The sequence below is a fragment of the Rattus rattus genome, chromosome 8 (assembly GCF_011064425.1).
Source record: "Rattus rattus isolate New Zealand chromosome 8, Rrattus_CSIRO_v1, whole genome shotgun sequence".
Taxonomy (NCBI): Eukaryota; Metazoa; Chordata; class Mammalia; order Rodentia; family Muridae; genus Rattus; species Rattus rattus.
The window spans coordinates 110291454-110311646 of NC_046161.1; the positions used below are offsets into that span (position 1 = coordinate 110291454).

The 20193-nt window shown below is 55.0% G+C and overlaps 1 protein-coding gene across 1 annotated transcript; it reads left to right on the forward strand.

Moving 5' to 3' along the window:
- The first annotated feature begins 2082 nt into the window (after nucleotides 1–2082).
- Vill (villin like) lies at nucleotides 2083–19991 on the forward strand. Its single transcript, XM_032911100.1, has 20 exons — nucleotides 2083–2131; nucleotides 6383–6454; nucleotides 6608–6682; nucleotides 6967–7163; nucleotides 8593–8701; nucleotides 9925–10035; nucleotides 10342–10541; nucleotides 10889–10967; nucleotides 11052–11150; nucleotides 11681–11816; nucleotides 12065–12168; nucleotides 14132–14269; nucleotides 14383–14541; nucleotides 15300–15479; nucleotides 16011–16156; nucleotides 16855–16999; nucleotides 18642–18827; nucleotides 19034–19105; nucleotides 19284–19541; nucleotides 19799–19991. The coding sequence occupies exons 2-20, from the start codon at nucleotides 6389–6391 to the stop codon at nucleotides 19910–19912; spliced, it is 2574 nt and encodes an 857-aa protein (XP_032766991.1). The 5' UTR covers nucleotides 2083–2131; nucleotides 6383–6388; the 3' UTR covers nucleotides 19913–19991.
- Nucleotides 19992–20193: the final 202 nt, after the last annotated feature.

Genomic DNA, 20193 nt, shown 5'->3' on the forward strand with positions numbered 1-20193 from the left:
GGACCAGAATTAGTCTCCCTACAGCTATCAAGGCAAGGCTGTATTTTACCATGAGTTATAAAACTATGGGAGGGGCCCTGGAGGGGGACATGCTGGCACACTCCTGTAATCATAGCACTCTGAGGCTGAAGCAGAAGGATTACCACAAGTGTGAGGCTAACCTGGGCTACATTTGGAGACCTTGTCTCAGAGGTAAAAATAAAAAGAAAGGAGGGAGGGAGGGAGGGAGGGAGGGAGGGGGGGAGGGAGGGGGGAGGGAAAGGGATGGGGGAAGGAAGTAAGGGAATGTACCAGGCCTGGGGGTAAACTGATCACACTATTTGAGGAGGATATTCAGTAGGTAGTTCATTGTCATTCATAACTTGAGTTAGATCCACTAGGACCTACACAGAGGGAGGAGGAAACCACCCCACAAGTGACCGTCTGGCCTCCATACTCCATCCACGCCATGACTTGTGTGGAAGCACATGCTCCAGCCTCGAGCCCCCCCCCACACACACACACACACTCACACTGTAATAAATAAATAAATCCAAGGACAACAACAACAACAACAAAAATTAATCCAAGTCCCTCTGGCGGCAGTGAGAAGGAAGATGTAGGACCAGGAAGGCCAAAACAGAGGATGACTCATGCCACCAACTGGCTGAAGCTGGCTCCCAGAGCAGGGCAGTAGGCAGGAGGCAATGTGACTACCCAGGTCACGGAGACCATGTCTAGGCGTGGGGACAGGGGAAGAAGGGGAGGGAGGGGAAAGGGGAAAGGGAGGGGGAGAGGGAGGGCGGGGGAGGGGGAGGGGGAAGGAGAGGTGCAGGGGAGACTCTGAGGGTTCTTTCAATCTTGGGCCTGAACTTGCAAGAAAAGTAGACGTGGAGAGGGGCTGAGGCATGGGCTGTGTGCACGATGACTTTTAGAGACCCCAGAGGAGACAGATAGACAAAGAAGAAGGGGAAGGTGTTGTCAGAACCAGCCACCACCAGCCACACTGGCAAAGTGTGGGAACTGAGGCCAGCAGATTGGGAAAGGGGAAAGGGAGGGGATGGAGACACAGGGGGACACAGGAGGACGGACGCAGAGGGACACAGAGCCCATCACTCTCACAGGGGATACGGCATGCTATGACTACTGTGAGTCAGACGCAGGACTAACCAAGTTCCTCGTGACACAGGCGTCCTTCACACACAGCCAACCCACAACTGCCGTTGCACATGTCCATCTGCCATTCCCAATGCTCAGGAGGCTGACGCAGGAGGATTGTGAGCTTCGGGCCAGCCTGGGCTGGCACTGTCTGACCAAAAGAAAGCAAAATAAAACATGCACTCACTGACCACTGGGCACAGGCTGGCCCGGAGTTCCTGGAATGTCCAACCCTGAGTCATGGAACTTCATAGGTGAAGATTCCACCCCAGAAGGAGACCTTGCAGACATTGGGCAGGCAGGTTCTAGTGGGGAGGGAAGGCATGTGCTGGCTGACGCTGGCTGGTGGGCCCCAGGCCTGGGAAGTCGTGTCCTGGACAGCTCTGTTTTCAACATTCTCCTATCCCACAATCAGGAGCAACAGAGGGGCAGCCAGAGTGTGGAAGGCATCTCCTTGTTGTAGACTCTACCGGCCTCTCCCACGATGGCTATCAGGCTCCCTGGGGAGAGCCATGCTGGACAGCCAACCCGAGATAGAAGGTGAGGGTCAGAAATTCTGGGAGGCAGCACCCGCATTTCCTCCACCTCCTAAAGTGACCTGCATATCACTTGACTCACTATGGTGGTCTGAACCCCCAAAAGGATCCCAACCAAGGTGGGGGGCGGGGGCGGGGGGCAGTTGACCATTTGAGCTCTCAGATGGGAAATCAGTGTACTCCACAGCCCAGCCCAGCCCAGCTCAGTCCTCCGCCCCTTGCCTTCTCCGCCCACCCGTACAGAAGAAGCAGCCTACCATGCCTCGGGAAGGGGGCTGGCCCCCAGACGGCTTGGTCAATATTTATTGACTGACTAACTCTGAATGCCCTGTCCGTGCTGCACAGAGCACTGGGGTGTGTCCGGGGGCGGGAGTTGGGATTGAGTTACAGTTCGGAGGGAGGGGCCTAGTACTGCCCACAAGCTGGGTGAAGGAAGGTGCAGAGGCAGTTCCCAGAAGGTAGGCCCGGGCTGGGGGCTGGGGCTGGGGGTCGGGACCGTATAGAGGGGTTGCTGGAGACGCAGGGGGAAGGCATGGCGGTCCAGGGCTCGGGGTCACACAGCGGCTGAAGGCTGGCAGAATTGAGGGCAGCCCCAGGTGAAGGAGGGCCACTGTAGCAGGCCAGCATGAGAGGAAGAAGCAGCCGGTTTTGCGTGGGTGGCTTCTCTGCTGCCCCCCCCCGCCCCCTGCCGCCCCGAGTCAGTTCGCCTGACCCACGACCCTCCAGCAGGCTATGCCCTCCCTCCCTCCCTGGAAATTAAGCACAGGAACCTCAAGGTCTACCCTCAGGTACCCAGGGAAGAAAGAAGGTGTACAGGAGGAGGGGTTGTCTGGGAGGAAGGACGGTCACCTGAAGGAAGGAGACAAGCGGCCAGCCGATGAGACTGGGAACCCGGCACAGTGGGCTAAACTGGAAAGAAGGAAGCCAGTGTCTGGAAAGAAAGGAACTCCCAGAAAAGGAAAGATTCCCGTGGGAAGCTCAGAAGGCCTCTAGGAGGGCAGGAGGGTGTGAGATAGGGCCGCATGGGGGCGGAACTGGTAAAGGGATATACGTGGATTGGAGCTCAGGGGACACAGGTGACTGACTCCGTGGGAGGAGAAGGAAACCTCTGCGGGAGGGGAGGAACCGAGGAGTTTAAGAGGAATAAAGGGACCCCATGTTTTAAAGTTTTCTCTCCTCCTCTAGCAAGAGTGATGGGGCTCAGCTCCAGTCCGACGCTCCAGGCTGTGGGTACTGGGGCACCTTCCCAGCCACCCCTGGGCTGCTGCTGCCCCTCTCTGAGAAGCCACGTTAGACACTGCTTCCAGTTGCCAATATGCCGTCCTCTCCCTCTGTGGCCCTGAATTTAAACAGTGTCCTTCCCACTCCCCACCGTGGCCCTTAGAACTACATGCCCCATTACCTTCTCTCTCTGAGCCTTGGGTCTCTGTCTGTCTGGGTCCCTGGTCATTCTCCTGTAACTGGTTTTGCATATAGACTCAGTGTCCTTAGTGGAGGGTCCTGTTGCAAGTCACTGTGCCCACCATGGTGTGCCATGTTCTCTGTTGCTGGAAAGAATCATTTTGTGACCACCGTACCTGTCCATCATCTGTGTCATGGTCACACAATGACCTCAACTCGGGGTGCTGTTAGCATGCCTGGTGACTCCCTCAGTCAATCAACAACTATCTCATTCTGCTCCAAATGGGGAGACTAACAGCACACATGAACTCCCATTACTGCCCCAGCCTCCTCTACTGTGACCCAGGGTGGACAGCCCCCGCCTGACTCCCTTTCCAGACCAACTTGTCCTGAGCCCAGCCCTCAGGGGCCCTAAACAAAGGAGTAAAGAATTCGAGGCACCTGTGGTTCTGTAACCCTTACCTCGCCAAGCCCTGTCACTGTCACACGGGGCAGCAGATCTGAGGGTGTTCTTGCTACTGATAGAACAAGGACTGGTGTGCTCAGTTAAGAGAAAGGGAGTCACTGCTGCCTCAGGGCCACCCACTGCTGCACAGGGCCACTCAGATCCCAGTGACTGTGTCTGCTCAGTGAGCAGTCAGGATTTCGGTTAGATATGGGAAGTTGCGTTGAGGAAAAAGCAAATACTTCAACTACACACCCATCCAATTCACACTGGCTGTTTGTAGTTTCAAAAAGGCCGGCAGAGGAGTGATAACAGGAAGCACCCCATTTTCATCCCAACGGCCCTCCCTGAACTCCATCGTCCCCACACTCAAGAGTTACAGAGCATGGACTCCTGCAAGCTCAGGTGCTGTTTGCAGAGCCCATGTGTATAGAATTCATCCATCTTTCAAGGCTGGATCAGGAAAACCTATGACTCATTGACCCAGCCCTCTCAGGTCACCTGAGTCTGTCACTTGCTTGTCACAGTCCCATGCAATCTCTGTGCTGAGCCTTTTGCCTTTAAAGCCGGGACCAGTTTGCAGTCTAGCTCTCTCTTCAGTTTCCTCGCTCTGTGTGAGATCTGCTTGTACTCCAAGTGCTGACATGCTAGCACAGCCTGCCCTGGCTACAGAGCAGACCTGTGCCTCTGTCTGGGTGCATGCAATGCTTTGACTGCTTATAGTTCCTGTCCCTGTCAAGGGAAAATGTCCATGCTGACATTATCAGAACTTTGAGGGGCAAAACCTAATCGCTGACAGGCCGGTGAGGTGTGCTTTGTCACCCAAGCTCACTAGACTGACCATAGCCTCCCATGCTCACCAGACCAACCATAGCCAACCATGCTCACCAGACTAACCACAGACACCCAAGCTCACCAGACTAGCCATAGCCTCTCATCCTCACCAGACTAACCATAGCCACACAAGCTCACCAGACTAACCATAGCCAACCATGCTCACCAGACTAACCATAGCCACACAAGCTCACTAGATTAACCACAGCCAACCATGCTCACCAGACTAACCACAGCCAACCATGCTCACCAGACTAACCACAGCCAACCATGCTCACCAGACTAACCACAGCCAACCATGCTCACCAGACTAACCACAGCCAACCATGCTCACCAGACTAACCACAGCCAACCATGCTCACCAGACTAACCATAGCCAACCATGCTCACCAGACCAACCATAGCCAACCATGCACACAGACTAACCATAGACACCCAAGCCCACCAGACCAACCATAACCAACCATGCTCACAGACTAACCAAACACAATAATGAAAGGCAGAAAAAGGAAATGTGACTGACGCGGCCACATTGAGAACAGAAACAGAGGCGCCGTGAGCCCCAGTCCTGCTCTGAGGTTTAGGGTTAAGTGGAGGATGCGAGGTTTGCGTAAGTGAGCAGCCCTGCTCAAAGCGTGGTCCTGTCCATCACTGACCCAGCAATGTGCTTTGCTCCAGTCTGTCCTGGAAGGTGGCCTCACATTGTCAGAACTGTGTGAGAGAAAGCTCTCTTTGGGAGACAGACTCTCCCTCAAGCCAATGCCAGTGCTTGGGAGGGGATGTCCATCATGGCGGGGCCACAAAGCGCCTCTCTGGAATACCTTCACTCAGCTCTCGTGGGATGATTGTGACCTGACGGCCCAGCCTCCTCCTCCTTTAGAACCATGTGTATTGATGCGCTGGTCAGTAGCTTCAGAGTCTGTCCCTGCTACAGCATCCTCTCCTAGCCACATTAGCATGGCCTTGCCCAGGCAGAGCTCCTAGGTACCCAGAAAACCCACACTTATTTGCAGAACCTCTTTCTTGGCTTCTGGTCTTTGCCCATTTGCCAGGCCTGTCTGACCATCCTTGGGTAGTGCCTGGGTCTCTCCACAGCTACCTTTGTATATATGGAAGCTATCCTTGTTCCCATGGAGGGTCCCTGTTTGGAGAACTCATCTCTCTCTGGGGCCCTGAGTCGGTCCATGCTTCATCAGACTATGGAAGGCGTGAGGGTTTGTAAAGCCTCCACCCCAGTAGCCAGTTTCACCATGCAGACCCTGTGTCTGTTTATATACATTGTTTCCAACTTTCTCAGACCTTTATGTAGCGGCTGCCCTTCCCTTGGGGTCAGACCCTGTCTGTCTGTACAACATTGAGCCCCATTGCCCCATTTCAAGAATTCACCCCTTTTTGCAGGGTCTGCCTCTGCTGACTGGACTGGTTCCTTTTATAAGAGTCTAATTTAGCACTATCTACAGTGACTGTCCCTGAGTCTAAAGGCCTTGGTTCTGTCTAGAATCTGTCTGCATGTTTCCTTTCAACCTTTTGACGTTTTTAGACAAGGTCTCCTGTAACCCCCAACTCCACTCTATAGCCCAGAGCGACCCTGAACCTCTCATGCCCCTGCCTCCACCTCCTGGGTGCCAGGATTAAAGCCGTGCACCACCATGCCAAGTTCTATGTGGTGCTGGGGGTCAAACCCGGGGCTTTATGCATGCTAGGCAAGCACTCTACCAACGGAACTACACTTCCAGCCCTTTGTGGCCAGTTCCTAACTCTCTGTCTAAAATGTTGCTACTAGCTGAAGGACCCCTCCAGCCAGAGAGCTCAGCCTGTTGTAAGAGTTTCCCCACAGACAAACCAGGTCTCCCTGTGCCCATCCACTGTGCCTGCCCTAGTTTGCTGAAGTTACATTCTATAATGAAGGTGCTTTGGAGAGCTTAGGTGTCAGGGTGGGGTGGAGGGATTCTCACTGGGAGCCAGAGGTTGACCTCCGACCTGTGAACTCTGAACTCTGCCTCTCTGCCTTACCCTTACCCCTGCCTAGCCCAGGATGGACAGCAACAAGGTCCTCCCAGCCATCAACAGCCACAGAGCCCTGCAAATATGGATTACTGAGGTGAGGAGGGGCAAGACCAGACTGCACAGCCTGTGACATAGAAAAGTGTCGCCAGCCTCTCCCATCTCCCGTCCAGGGCCCCCTCCTTTACCCTGTGTCTGGAAGTCATAGGTAGAGGCCGCCAACTTGTTATTTGGCAACCTCTTCCCTCAGAACCTGAAGATGCTGCCACTGCCTGAAAAGGCTCATGGGAATTTCTTCGAGGAATGCTGCTATGTTGTCCTCCACGTGAGTCACCGGGGAGTCTTTCTTAGGGGCGGTGATATGGCCCAGAGCTGAAGAAACCCAGGCCTAGAAATAAACTCTATCCTGAGGAGAGCAAAAACCCCCACAATCACATGCCACCCACAAGGGGCTGCTGCCTTGAGGCCTTCCAGTGCCCAGTTCCCCTCATAACCTCCCACTGGTTCCTTGTACCTTGATCACTCCCTCTACCTCACTGCCCAGCCAGGCCTTAGAGCCTGGCCCCTTCCCCCTCCACATCTACAAATGCCTGGACCCTTGTCCCTCAGAGTCCAAAGGCTACCCAGGGAGGATCCCGTGACCTGCACTGCTGGATTGGAAAGGAGGCCAGCGCAGAGGCCCGGGAGGCTGCAGTCTCCTTTGTGCACCGTCTGCAGCAGGACCTAGGAGACCAGACAGTGCTGCACCGAGAGTCACAGGGCCACGAGTCCGACTGCTTCCACAGCTATTTCCGCCCGGGAGTCATGTGAGTGCTGAGAGAGCTGAGGGCAGTGTTAGATCCTCCGGTGAGGGGCCCACCAGCCACCCTGGGAAAATGGCTTTTCATTGGTTGGATGGTGTTCTTGTATACACATACACACACGTGTGTGCACGGTAAGGTATGTACACTCACATAATTCCCCCCATCTCAGGTACACAATTCATTGGTTTAGAATAAGTAAACCAGTACCATAATCAGCTTTAAAACACTTCGTCACCTGAAAAGCCCCATGCTTTTGGGGTTCCCTGTACCCTCCTCCCCTGCCAGAGGCTGCTGTGACTGGTTTCCTTTCTGTCTATAGGTCTGCCCATTCTGAACTTGTTCTGTAAGTGGAATCACACAAAAAGGGAGTCTTTGTGACTGACATGTTTTCATTTCATCTTAATCTTTTCCTCCTCCCCTTCCCCCTCCCCTTCCTTCCCTTCTTCTCTCCCCTCTCCCTCCCCTTTTATTCCTGTTCCCCTTCCTCCTCCTCCTCCTCTTACTCCTCCTGTTTCCCCCACCCTCCCTTCCTTTCCATCTCCCCCCCCCTCTCCCTCCTCCCTTTCCTCCTTCTTCTCCTCTTCCCCCTCCCCTCCCTCCTCCCTCCCTTCCCTCCTCCCTCTCTCCTCTCCTCCTCCTCCCCTCTCTTCCCCCCTCCTGTTTGAAACCCAGAGCCTTGCCCACACGGTAGGCAAGCCCTCGACCCTGAGCTTCATCCCTCACGGATCCCGTTTTATCCACGCTGTGACATTCACTATTACCTGGCTTCATTTCACTGCAGAATGATGTTCCGTTCTGTGACTCCACCGTTCTTTATCAGCCCAACACCTAGTGGACGACGTGCTTCGCTTCCGCTTTGGGGCTGTTATGAATAGTGCTACTGTGAATTTCAGTTTGCAGGACAGCTGTTGTTCTTGGTCTCTGTTTGTACATGGGAGTGGCCACCAGGTTACCCAGGGCTCGCCTGGTTTGTCACGCTGGAAGAGGTGTCTTCTATTTTCCTTTCAAGTACTTTTTTAACTGTCGCATTTTGAGACTGACAGTAGTTAACCCGATTGCCAAGAGTAAATCGTTTTTGTTTTGTATCGCTCAGTCCAATATCTGCTTGTAGTGCAGACCAGACATGCCACCCCATGCATGCAGACCTGTCGACTGGCATGCACACCACACAAACATGCCCTTCCATGTACTCACGTTTGACTCCCCTGGGACGAGTACATCTGAAACCCTCCAACACGCCAACGCTAATTAGCAGTGCGCGCTTGTGCCTCGTGTACCCATGAACTCTTGCATGCATTATGCTCACACGCACCACACAGACACGCGTGATACACACACACACACACACACACATGCACATGCACGTGCTCACTCCTACACTCAGGCCTACAGGAGGTGAGCTTTCTCTCACGAGTCCCTGTCCCTTCCCCAGCTACAGGAAGGGAGGCAGAGCTTCTGCTCTCAAGCTCGGGGAGAGCACCGTGTACAATGTCCAGCGACTGCTGCACATCAGAGGAAGGAAGCACGTGTCCGCCACTGAGGTGAGGGCAGCCAGGGACACCGTCTGACCTCCACACTCACTCAGGCGAAGTATCCTGAAGCATAAGAGAGGGCGGAGTGGGCAGAAGTGTGGGGAGCAATGAGCTAGAGTTCCTCAGATGCCAGGCTCAGAAGGAGGCACAAGGCAGCCTCACCTCCACTTCCTGCTGTCTCATTCCTAGTGCCCATGTCTTTCCGGTGCTTTAAGAACATGGGTATGAGGCAGATGTGCTGGGTCCCTAAGCAGCAGGCTGGGAGTGTGCAAAGCCTCACTCTTGGCCACACATCCTTCTTCCTCACACTCGGGCACCCACCCTGGCCGTCCTGTCCTCCTCGGAGAGCCCTTTCATAAATTAACACAAAGCACCCCAGACTTGCACGCACCAGGAAATTAACGGAGGAACAGGACATTCTGCTGCCAGGTGGCCAGAGTTTGAGGCAGTGAAGAGTCCTCTGCAGTGTGGCTGGTGACCCTGGAGTTGTACATTTACAGTCAACACGGCTGATGGCAGCTCCAAGATGCGCGGTCCTTGCCAGACTTTGCCCCATTACCCCCTCAGTTCATGTGGAGATGGACATTTCGAGTGTCTTGGTGTCTCCTCTTTTGCCATTGAGATTATGTAGGGCGCCCTCCAAATGTGTTTGTTTCAATAACTGTCCTCATGCTCGGTGACACCACACTGTCACCACGCGGGCACTTACATACTGTCACCATGAGCACGCACACTTATTCAGACATGGTGCGTCCCATACATGTAGATGTGCACGTTCATACAGAAAAAAACAATTACCCATGTTGGGTAAACAATTACCCAATTATCCATGTTCTGGATAACCACATGGAAGGTCATATGTGATTACACACACACACACACACACACACACACACACACACACACACACACAGCTTCACACAGCCTCATGCATACAAGTGACATGCCCTGCCTTGCTCTTTCCCCTCCCCCTGCCCTGCCCCCTCCCCTCTTCTCCCCCTACCTTGCTCCCTCCCATCCCCCACCCTGCTCCTTCCCCTCCCTTGCTCCCTCCCTCCCCTTCCCTTGTTCCCTCCCTCCCCCTCCCTCCCCCTCCCTTGTTCTCTCCCTCCCCCTCCCTTGCCCCTTCCCCCTCCCCTCCCCCTGCCTTGCCCCCTCCCACCTGCCTTGACCTCTCCCTCCCCTTCCTGTGGTCTGATACCTTCTCCTCCACCTCTCCCTGGCTCTTAAAGGTGGCCTTGTCCTGGAACAGCTTCAACAAGGGGGACATCTTCCTGCTGGACCTGGGCAAGGTGATGATCCAGTGGAATGGACCCAAAGCCAGCATTTGTGAGAAAGCACGGGTCAGTGTCTGCTCTGTGGTAAACCGGGAGTACAGGGTTTGGGGAGAGGTGACCTTCAAGTGTTCATCGACCACCACAAGGGGTAACTGGGTTCTCTGTTTCAACCCAATAGGCATCCACTAGGTACAGACTAAGTTCAGATGTCCCACTGGTGGGATCCCTGGGGACACTAGCATGGCAGGACTCTCCTGTCCCTATCACGGTGCCTATGGGCACCAAGCAGTGACAGGAAGGACCTGGGCTGGGCCCTGTGTGGAACCAGGGGCCACTCCTAGGAAGTCTTGACTGCCGGGTCCTCTCCGGCAGGCGCTGAGCCTGACTTGCAGCCTCAGAGACAGAGAGCGTGGTGGCCGTGCCCAGATCCGTGTGGTGGATGCTGAGAATAAAGCCACCGACCTCATGAGCATCATGGAGGCTGTGCTGGGCAGAAGATCGGGCAGCCTGTGTGCCTCTGTGCCCAGCAACAGCATTAGCCAGCTGCAAAAGGCCAACGTCCGTCTCTACCAGTGAGCAGGACTGGGGGAGGGCACAGGGAGAATGGGGGGGGGTCACAGCTGTGCATCTGTCATTACTGAAATAACGGGTCCTCTACAAAAACTTCCAGTAAAAGCCCGTGGGTCTCTGGGGTAGGTCACGTGGGGTGTTGGGCCTGCATGATATGCACTCTTTGATGGCGGGTGTGAGAAAACCCATAGCAGAGATGGGGAGACTGAGGCCCCGTGAGGAACCTCAAGCAAGGCTGCAGTAGCTGAGTTCCTATCACTAAGTCTCTGGAAAACTAGAGGAGATCAGGGGTGCTGGGATGGCACCAGGCCAGGGAGAGACTGTCCACATCTGCATACGTGCCCCACAGTGTCTGCGAGAAGGGAACAGACCTGGTGGTCCAGGAACTGGCGACCTGCCCACTGACCCAGGACCTGCTGCAGGAAGATGTAAGGAAATCGATGCCCAGTACTCGCCCATCCCCACCTCCTGGCCCCAGTCCCTGCCAACCAGGCTCACAAGCTTTTTCCTAGGGCTGCTACCTCCTGGACCAGGGTGGCTTCAAGATCTACATGTGGCAGGGACGAAAGTCCAGCCCCGAGGAGAGGAAGGCTGCCTTCAGCAGGGCTGTGGTGAGTTCCTGAGGCCCTTCAGGGAGGCAGCCTGTGGTCAGGTCTGGTGGTATAGGATAGCCTGCAATGGGGGAGTTGGGGGGTGGTAAGGGAAGAACTGGCTCTCCCTTGGAACATCTTTATCCTGGGGACTCCGAGGAGAGGGCAGAAAGTGAGTATGTCTGCCCTGGAAACCTTGAGGGAGGGAAGGTGCTGAACACAGGAGACAGCATGTGTGCAGTCTTGCCTTGCCTTGCCTTGAGGCGGGAGAGCCTTCTGCCCTGAGGTTCGGAGGCAGAAGATGTTTATGAAACTGTAGGGTTTGTCATGGCCAGCCCTTCACCAGGCTTGGCTTGAGGAGAACCTATCTTCCCCCAGGGACCTTGGGAGAGTCGGTAGTGCAGGAGTCGGCTTGTTACATGGGTCACAAGTTTGGTTAATTAACTCAGCTGTGAGCCTGGTTGTCCTTGTAGCCACAACTGGGGTGTCTCTGGGGGGTGGAACACAGCCAAAGGCCTTTGAGCCACAAGCCTGACGGAGCTGTGTTCCAGGGCTTCATCCAGGCCAAGGGTTACCCGAACTACACCAATGTGGAGGTGGTGAACGACGGCGCGGAGTCCACAGCCTTCCAGCAGCTCTTCTGGACATGGTCGAAGGAGCTAGATGGGAAAAAACACCCGAGGCAGAGTGAGCAAGGGGAGGGTCATGGGCGCAGGCACGGGCGCGGCGCGGGCGCGCGGGCGCGGGGGTGGAGCCTGGGAAATGGGCGGGACTTAGAAGGAGCCAGAAACTGATGGGATGCTTAAGCCAAGGAACCATCAGGACTTGCGAGGATGGGAAGGAAGAGCGTGTGTTCGGGACCCTATGAGATGGGTGAGGAGTGATTTGGCCCGGTGGCGCTGAAGAACGTCACTGACTTTCCGCTACACACGCAGGTAAACTGATGCAGCAGGTAAACCTGGAGGTAGGCAAGCTTCACACCCAGGCTGAGCTCGCGGCCCAGCTCAGAATGGTGGACGACGGATCTGGGAAGGTGGAGGTGAGGGCACTGGCTTGCGGGTGATGGTGTGCACACAAGGATAGACTCTGCCTGGAGAACAGATGACTTGGGGGTGAAGTGGGGAGGGGAGGCCATGCCGGTAAACCCAGCACTCTGGGGGAGGGACTATCAGGAGTTCAAGGCCAGTCTGGACTACATTAGACACTGTCCCAACCAAAAAGACCCAAGCACATATATGTGCCCAACCACACACAACCGGGGATATAGTCAGGGAAATAGAAACACACAAGCCCTCTCTCCAATAATAGCTGGCTCATACAGTCAAAGCAAGTCATACAAATCACTCAGGACCACGCACAGCCTGTGGCCAACACAGGTGCGCAACCATACAGATCACAGCCCTGAGCACTCCTAACCCCTAACATGCAGTCACGAACCCCTCCTCTGGCCTCAGACCAGTGTTCTAGAATCTGGAGGGGCTGAGGCTGGCTGGCAAGCATCGTGCAGTAGCGGTGCACGTACTGACACATAAGGCAGACCCCTCTGTTCTTTCAAAGCTGCTTTTAAGTCCATAAAATAGAGGCAGGAATTATGATCCAGTCTCGTGCCCAAGCTAGCGTGGGGCTGCCGTGAGACCGTGGGAACAAGACTCCTGTGCCGGGGAGGGGGAGCTGCCATTTCTCTAGGTAAGCAGAGGTCAGAGATAGGAGAAGCTCTGTCTGCGTTTGTGTTTATATGGACGCTGAGCAGGGATGGATGGGACGAGGCGGAGAGAGGAGGAAAAGGAGGGGAAGGGAGAGGCAAGTCAGGGAGAGAGGAAGATGGAGAGGGAGAGGAGACAGGGTGATAGGGGGAGAGGAAGGCAGGGAGGAGAGGGCTTGGGGAGAAGGAGAGGTTTATGGAAGGGAGGGGCAGACAGAGGGAGGGAGATGAAACTGTGGTGACTGAACAGCAAGGAAGCAGGAAGGTGTCTGGGGTCAGCTCCAAGCACAAAGACAAGGAACCTCTAGGTAGGGGGGCTCCTTCTGGGTATGTGCACCTTTGGGTAGATTTTGGTCTGTGGCAGCCTGAGTTTCTGATGGGCTGGTTTAGATAGGACACCCTGTGGTGAAGCTCTCAGTCAGTGTGGGGGAAGGACACCAGATACTGTTTCCAGACACGCTGAAGGGCAGGTGGGTGGGTGCTGTGACTTCCCGGCTTACAGGAGGGAAGAAGCGGGGCTCAGGAGGGTCACGTGGCAACCCGCACAGACCCTGGCTTCCACCAGTTCTGTCTGGTTCTAAAGCCGAGGTGTGGCCCCCGCCGTCACAAGCCATCACTCAAACAAATGTAAGCAGGCACCATCATTTTAGACAGGGTCTTGCATATCCTAACCTGGCCTCAAATTCACTGTAGAGTCAAGGCTGGCTTTGAACTGCTGATCCTCCTGCCTCTCCTCCCCAGTGCCAGGACCACAGGTGGAATCCCAGTTCTGAGAGGTGTTGGGGATTAACCCAGGACATTGCCACACTGTCCCAGCATTCCACCAACAGAGCCACACCCCCAGCCTTGGGTTTTGTTTGTTTAGGGTTTTTTCCCCCATGGGCTTTGTTAATGTTAATGACATTTAAAAGAAAAAAAGAAATTTTCCTTCCAGAGTGCCACAGCCTCCCTTCCAGCCCTACTTCTGTCTCCAGGGAGCCTCTGCATGGGGAGAGGGTGCTGACTGTCCCTAACCAGGGATACAGCTGGTGGGCTCTGGACTGAGGTGGCCTCCAGGAGCTGGACCCTCCTCTTATCCCAGAGACAGCATGCATGTCTGGGCTGAGGGCAAGCCAGCAAAGGCATGCGGTTACTGAGGTCTGAGGGGGAAAGGGTCACTCGCAGGTCCGGAGGAGGGCACAGAGCTGGACAGGCGGCTTGCTGGCACGGTTGAGCCAACGAGAGCTTTCCGGCTTAGATGCAGGTGGGCAGGCCGCAGCAGGTAAGGTTCGTCTGTGCTCACCGGTCCCTTGCTCCTCAGGTGTGGTACATCCAGGGCTCACAAAGGCAGCCTGTAGATCCCAAGCACCATGGCCAGCTGTGCTCAGGAAACTGCTACCTTGTCCTCTACACGTACCAGAAACTGGGGCGTGTCCAGTACATCCTGTACCTGTGGCAGGTATGCCCACCTGCTGGTGTATCAGATGCCTTCCGGCCCAAGAGCTAGAGAGTGAGAGAAAAACCCTGTGCACAGAGAAACCCAAGCCATCTGTGTCCCCCTCCCTGTCACAGGGCCACCAAAGCACTGTAGAAGACGTCAAGGCCCTGAACTGCAACGCTGAGGAGTTGGACCTCTTGCACCAGGGTGCGCTGGTGCAGGGGCATGTGACCATGGGCAGAGAGCCTCCCCACTTCCTAGCCATCTTCCAGGGGCAGCTGGTGGTCTTCCAGGTAGAGCTCATGTTGGACATTTCATCCCTTTGACGTGGGCTGGATAGGGGCTCAATTGGTAGAGTGCTTGCCTCGAAAGCTTGAGTGTGATCCAAGCACCTACGTAAGATGCTGGGTGGGATGGTTCGTGCTGTGATCCTTGCTCTGGATCTGGAGCAAGTGGAGACTGACAGGGATTCCTGGGTCTCCTTGGCCAGTCTAGCCCAGTTGGTGAGCTGCAGGCCAATGAGAGACCTTTCCTCCAAGGAGGTGGACAGCATTCTCAGGATGACATCTGGTGTCCTGTGGTCCATGAGCACACACATGTGCACACACAGGCACACACATGTGCACAGGCATGTGCACACGCATGTGCATGCCCATGTGCACACGAATGTATGCACCCACGTGCACAAGCCCAGGCACACACACAGGCACACATTCATAATCAAAAAATCTATTTGACAGAAGCCTCTCACAGGAGGAAGAATTCAATTTAGGTCCACTTCAGGGCTGTCATAGCCCCTGGCTGTGTTGAGTCTGTGCCTAGGTGCCAGCATACCATGGTGGCAGGACCGTCTCCGGGCCCTCTGGGATGGGAGACAGGTCTGATTTGAAGGGGTCTCTTTTACTGTCTGGCACAGAGAGGACTGCCACAGTCCACACTCAAAGGGCCAAGAGATAGTGCCAACCTCAGTCCTGAGACAGTTTGTTCACCGCTAGACAAGGAGGTGGCCCCTGGAACCCTTGGCTCAGCCTGAGGCCACACCTTCTTCCAGGGGAATGCAGGCAACAAAGGGGGGAGGCCGCCAATATCCGACACCAGGCTTTTCCACGTGCAAGGGACCGAGAGCCACAACACCAGGACTATGGAGGTGCCAGCCCGAGCCTCCTCCCTCACGTCCAGCGACGTCTTCTTTCTGAGCACAAGTCACGTCTGTTACCTCTGGTTCGGAAAGGTACCAGTGACTTACCCCTGGGAAGGTGGTGCTAGGCCAGCGCTGGGTCCCCTCCACACACGGATGCAGACTTAGTCCACAGAGAGGGTCCAGTGGCGATGATGCTGGGGCGGTGTGAGGTGGCCCAGGATAGAGCTGGGGGAAGTTACATCGTCTCAAATGGACTGGGGTTCCTCAGGGTGGAATGCGCCTGGCTCTGGCTGCCTCCCTTCCTGCTTGGGGACTTCTCCCAAGCCTGTCTGGGACAGGGAGAGGCCTAGTCTAGTTTGCTTGATTTTCTTTGTTGAGGTCATTGTTGGTTTGTTTTCTTATCTTAAGCATAAACCACAAATGGCCCCCAAGCCTAGATGTCTCTTATCTATGCTCTGAACCCAGACAAGGTCATGGGGTTACAGTTGGGGACTAGAAGGGAGATACAGCGCCCAGAGCTGCCTCCCTCTGCTCAGGTCCAGCTCCTCAGAGGACCCAGTGCATAGAACATGGGACTGGAGGTGAATGTCTACAGAGCTTGACCTAGCTTCTGCTTGCCAGGGCTGTCATGGGGACCAACGTGAGATGGCGCGGACGGTGGTAACTGTCTTTCCAGGGAATAATAAGGAAACAGTGCTGGAGGGTCAGGAGCCTCTCCACTTCTGGGAAGCCCTCGGAGGCCGGGCCCCCTATCCCAGTAACCAGAGGTAACAGGATGAGGGGAGAATATATTTATCCTGAGGAGAAACTGAGGCTCCAAGGTGAGCCCTCCTCTGGCCAGGCTTCCTAAGGAGGTCTCCCGTGAAAGGTCACACAGAAATCTGAAAAGACTCTCAGTCCTCCTTCTGCAGGGGCCATGGGAGTCAAGCCCACCTTGCAGTTTCCAGCCCTTGGGAAACTTAAGGGGACAGTGCCAGGGCGAACAGGGAGGACTGGTGCCCTCTGCTGGCAGAATCCGCTCCCTGCACTGCCATGCCTGGTGATCCCTAAACCACAGGATAATTGGCAAGGCAATGCACAGGAGATAAGAATAAGAATAAGAATAACTCAAGGGAGGAGGGAGCTGCATCCCTGGGCCATGCCATCCACCCAAGTCTCCTGGGCTCTCAGCCTCCCTGACCCCTTCCACCCTGCTTCCTGATTTAACTAAGTTTAAGGGACTCCCATTCTAGGGAGGGCAGGGCCTCAGTTCTGGTGCTCCCCACTAGACCAGGGGTCCCCCTCCCCAATGCTGACCCTGATAACTTCATTCAGCAGCTGACAGGTTTTTCTGTCACCTGCTCTATGTCCATTGAGGGAAAGGGACCCTGCCTCAAAGAAGCTGCTTTCTCGGGGAGGGAGGGACATCCACGCCAAGGACCAGCATGGTCCAGACTGCACCCCTCACAACCCCTCTTCCGGCCAGGCTTCCTGAGGAGATTTCCAGCATCCAGGCCCGACTGTTTGAGTGCTCCAGCCACTCGGGCCGCCTGGTCCTCACGGAAGTGGTGTTCTTTGGCCAAGAGGACTTAGACAAGTATGACATCATGCTACTAGACACCTGTCAGGAGGTAAAGTGGCCACTCCTGTTTGGCTGGGCTGGGAACGCAGGGTATGCAACGGTGTTGTTGGCTGAGTGATTGTTGGCATGGTGTTGTGTGTGATTGTGACCTTGCGTGTTGTGTATAATACTGCATGTCCCGTGATGCTGTGTGTGACTCCATGCGACTGAGTGTCTGGCTGGCTACACGGCACTGCCGGATGTAGATGCGACCGGGTAGCATAGGTGAGTCTTTGAACCTGCACATTTGACTGGTTCGCCATAGCTGTGTGTTAGCCAGACCGTGCCAGCAACTGTGTAGTCCAGGATAGTCTAGTACGAACAAGAACTGGCCGGACCAGCTGTTATGGTGACGCTGTGTGTGCACGTGTCTGTGTGAGAGGGAAAGAAGGAACATGTGGTTGACTGTTGGTGTGACTGAGCAACTGCATTTGAGATGGCATACGTGGCCAGCCAGAAACGCGTGACAGGTAACAAAATGTGATGTGTCTATGTGCTGGCTGTATGGCAATGGACAGTGTATCTCTGAAGCTGTGATACTGTGTGTGTGTCATTGTGTGTGTGTGTGTGTGTGTGTGTGTGTGTGTGTGTGACTGTGTGTGGTGCTGTCTGTGTTGGGAGAAGGCTGAGCTCTGAGAACATCTCAGAGAAAACCCAAGCCCAATCTTTACCCTCTCTCCCCCACTGCACAGCACACCCTGCTACCCAGCCAGCCCCTCGCGGATCAATCTCTCCTGACTCCAGCTTGCTTCCTGAGCATGCCAGGCACATCCACCATAGGAGACCCTTGGTTTCCACCTAGTTCTTCACTTTCTCCTGAGACATAGACATGGCCTGCTCCCTCGTGAAGGATCTAAGGGGGCAGAGATCTTTCTCAAATCTTTCTGGGGTTTTTTGGTCTTTGCTTTTAAGCATTTTTAAATTTTTATTTTTTATTATATATAAGTACACTGTAACTGTCTTCAGACACACCAGAAGAGGGCATCAGATCCCATTACAGATGGTTGTGAGCCACCATGTGGTTGCTGGGATTTGAACTCAGAACCTCTGGAAGAGCAGTCAGTGCTCTAACCGCTGAGCCATCTCTCCAGTCCTAACCCTGAATGTCCGATGTGTTTCCACCTCCCAAGTGCTGGGATTAAAGGCCTGACCCACCCTCTCCTGCTTATGTGGTCCTTGGGCTCTAGGGCTTTGCTATGCAAGCGCTCTGACTGAACAGGAACCCCAGGCCCTCGCTTTTTTTTTTTTTTTTTTTTTTTTTTTTTTTTTTGAGGGTATCATATTGCCCAAACTAACCTCAAACTCTCTCTGTAGCCAAGGACTGCCTGGAACTGATCCTCCTGCCTCCACTTTGCCAGTGCTGTCATTAAAGACATGTGCCCCAACACCTGGCTCAGGGACTGAAGCATGTGTTTTCCACTGCCGAGTCTTTAGTGCCAAGCACATGCTAGTTCTTCGTACTATTCATAGATTAGGTACATGCATGCACGCCTGTGACCTCAAGTGTTCATGGGTGTGTGGACACCATAACTTGCTGGGTTCTTGGACGGGTGGGCATGCATGCAGGCTTCTGAGGCCATTGGAGTTGGGCGGAGGTGGCTTCGTGAGCAGTCCCTCCACCGGTCCAAACCCAGGCTTCCTCTGTGATCCAGATCTTCCTGTGGCTTGGGGAAGCTGCAGGTGAATGGAAGAAAGCAGCAGTAGCCTGGGGCCATGAGTACCTGAGGACTCACCCAGCAAAGAGGAGCCTGGCCACACCCATCATTGTGGTCAAGCAGGGCCATGAGCCTGCCACCTTTACTGGGTGGTTTGTCACCTGGGACCCCTACAAGTGGACGGTGAGACATAATGCCCAACCCCCATCTTAATCTGGTGGGGGGTGGGGGTGGGGAGTGACACTGGAAGAGGCCTCTCCCAGGCCGAGGACCTCCTGTGTGTCAGGGGGAGGGGAACGTGATCTTGTACTTTAGGCTTGCTCCTTCCTGGGTTTCAGGGGAGCTCCTTCCTTTGTCCCAGTCCTGATAACAGTAACTCTTGACCTCAGAGCAGCCAGTCCTACGAGGAGATGGTGGAGGGCAGCCTGGGTCCGGGATCTGCAATCTCTGAGATAACAGCAGTAAGTGTGGACAGTTTCCTGGAAGCCCCACAGTGGGGTCTGCATTCAGACGGAAGCGGACAGAGGTGGAGGAGCGAGGGGTACAGGCGGTGCCAAGAGGCCTGTGGGTTCAATGTGGTCTTTGGTGGGTACCTGCCTGCCCTCTCTCTCCCGGATCCTGAGGCTTCTCTCTGGACAGGAAGTCCATAATTTCCAGCTAACTCCACAGCCGAGTGATAGCGAGGCAGGCCACCCGACACTGCTGGCCTTCAAGGGTTCCCAGGATAGCCCAGAGAATGAGCTGGAACTGGGCCTCAGGGTGGATGGCGAGACGCCCAGCATGAATCACACCAGCAGCTGCAGTAGCTCAATGATCAATGGGAGCCTGCCCCGGGAAAGGCTGATGCACCAGGCCCTGGAGGACCTGCCACAGGGTGTGGACCCGGCCCGAAAGGAGGTGGGTACTAGATCTAACTGCTGGAAGACCCCACAGGATCCCGCCCCATAGTGCATTCTGAGCAGACCGGAAAAGTCAAGAAAGGATGACACCTCCGGGTGGGACAGGAATCTGGGCTCCAGAAACTCCTACTCCTACCCTCCCATCCCCATTCTTCCCCGCCCACTCCTACCATCCCGCCCACTCCTACCCTCCCCGCCCACTCTTACCCTCCCAACCCCACCCCTCCCCGCCCACTCCTACCCTCCCACCCCCAGTTCTATCTCTCAGACTCCGATTTCCAAGACATCTTCGGGAAATCCAAGGAGGAGTTCTACAGCATGGCCAAGTGGAAGCAGCAGCAAGAGAAAAAGAAGCTGGGCTTCTTCTGACCTGGGGAACCCTGCCCCTCACACCCTGAGATTCCTCCTGGGTTAACTCCCACTTCCTAATAAAAGCCAGTGGCTGGCATGGGGTGTGGCATGTGTGCCTGTGTGCCTTCGAGCCACACCATCTGGTGGAGTCCTTCTCAGTGGCAGGGCCCTGTGGCACTCTGGGATACCATTCTCCTTGGAAGGGATCCCTTCCGACTGCTTGCTTCACATGACCCCATGACGGTGGGAAGGGATATGCATGTAGACCCTGAGGGACGCTCTGGTGTCTTTGTGAAGAG

What these genes read in the sequence shown, in the direction of transcription:
- Vill (XM_032911100.1), top strand. Translation starts at nt 6,389, where the DNA reads ATGGACAGCAACAAGGTCCTCCCAGCCATCAACAGCCACAGAGCCCTG. An exon ending in GCCAACGTCCGTCTCTACCA is followed by an intron (nt 10,542 to 10,888) that starts GTGAGCAGGACT and finishes CGTGCCCCACAG; the next exon opens with TGTCTGCGAGAAGGGAACAG. An exon ending in ACGGATCTGGGAAGGTGGAG is followed by an intron (nt 12,169 to 14,131) that starts GTGAGGGCACTG and finishes CTTGCTCCTCAG; the next exon opens with GTGTGGTACATCCAGGGCTC.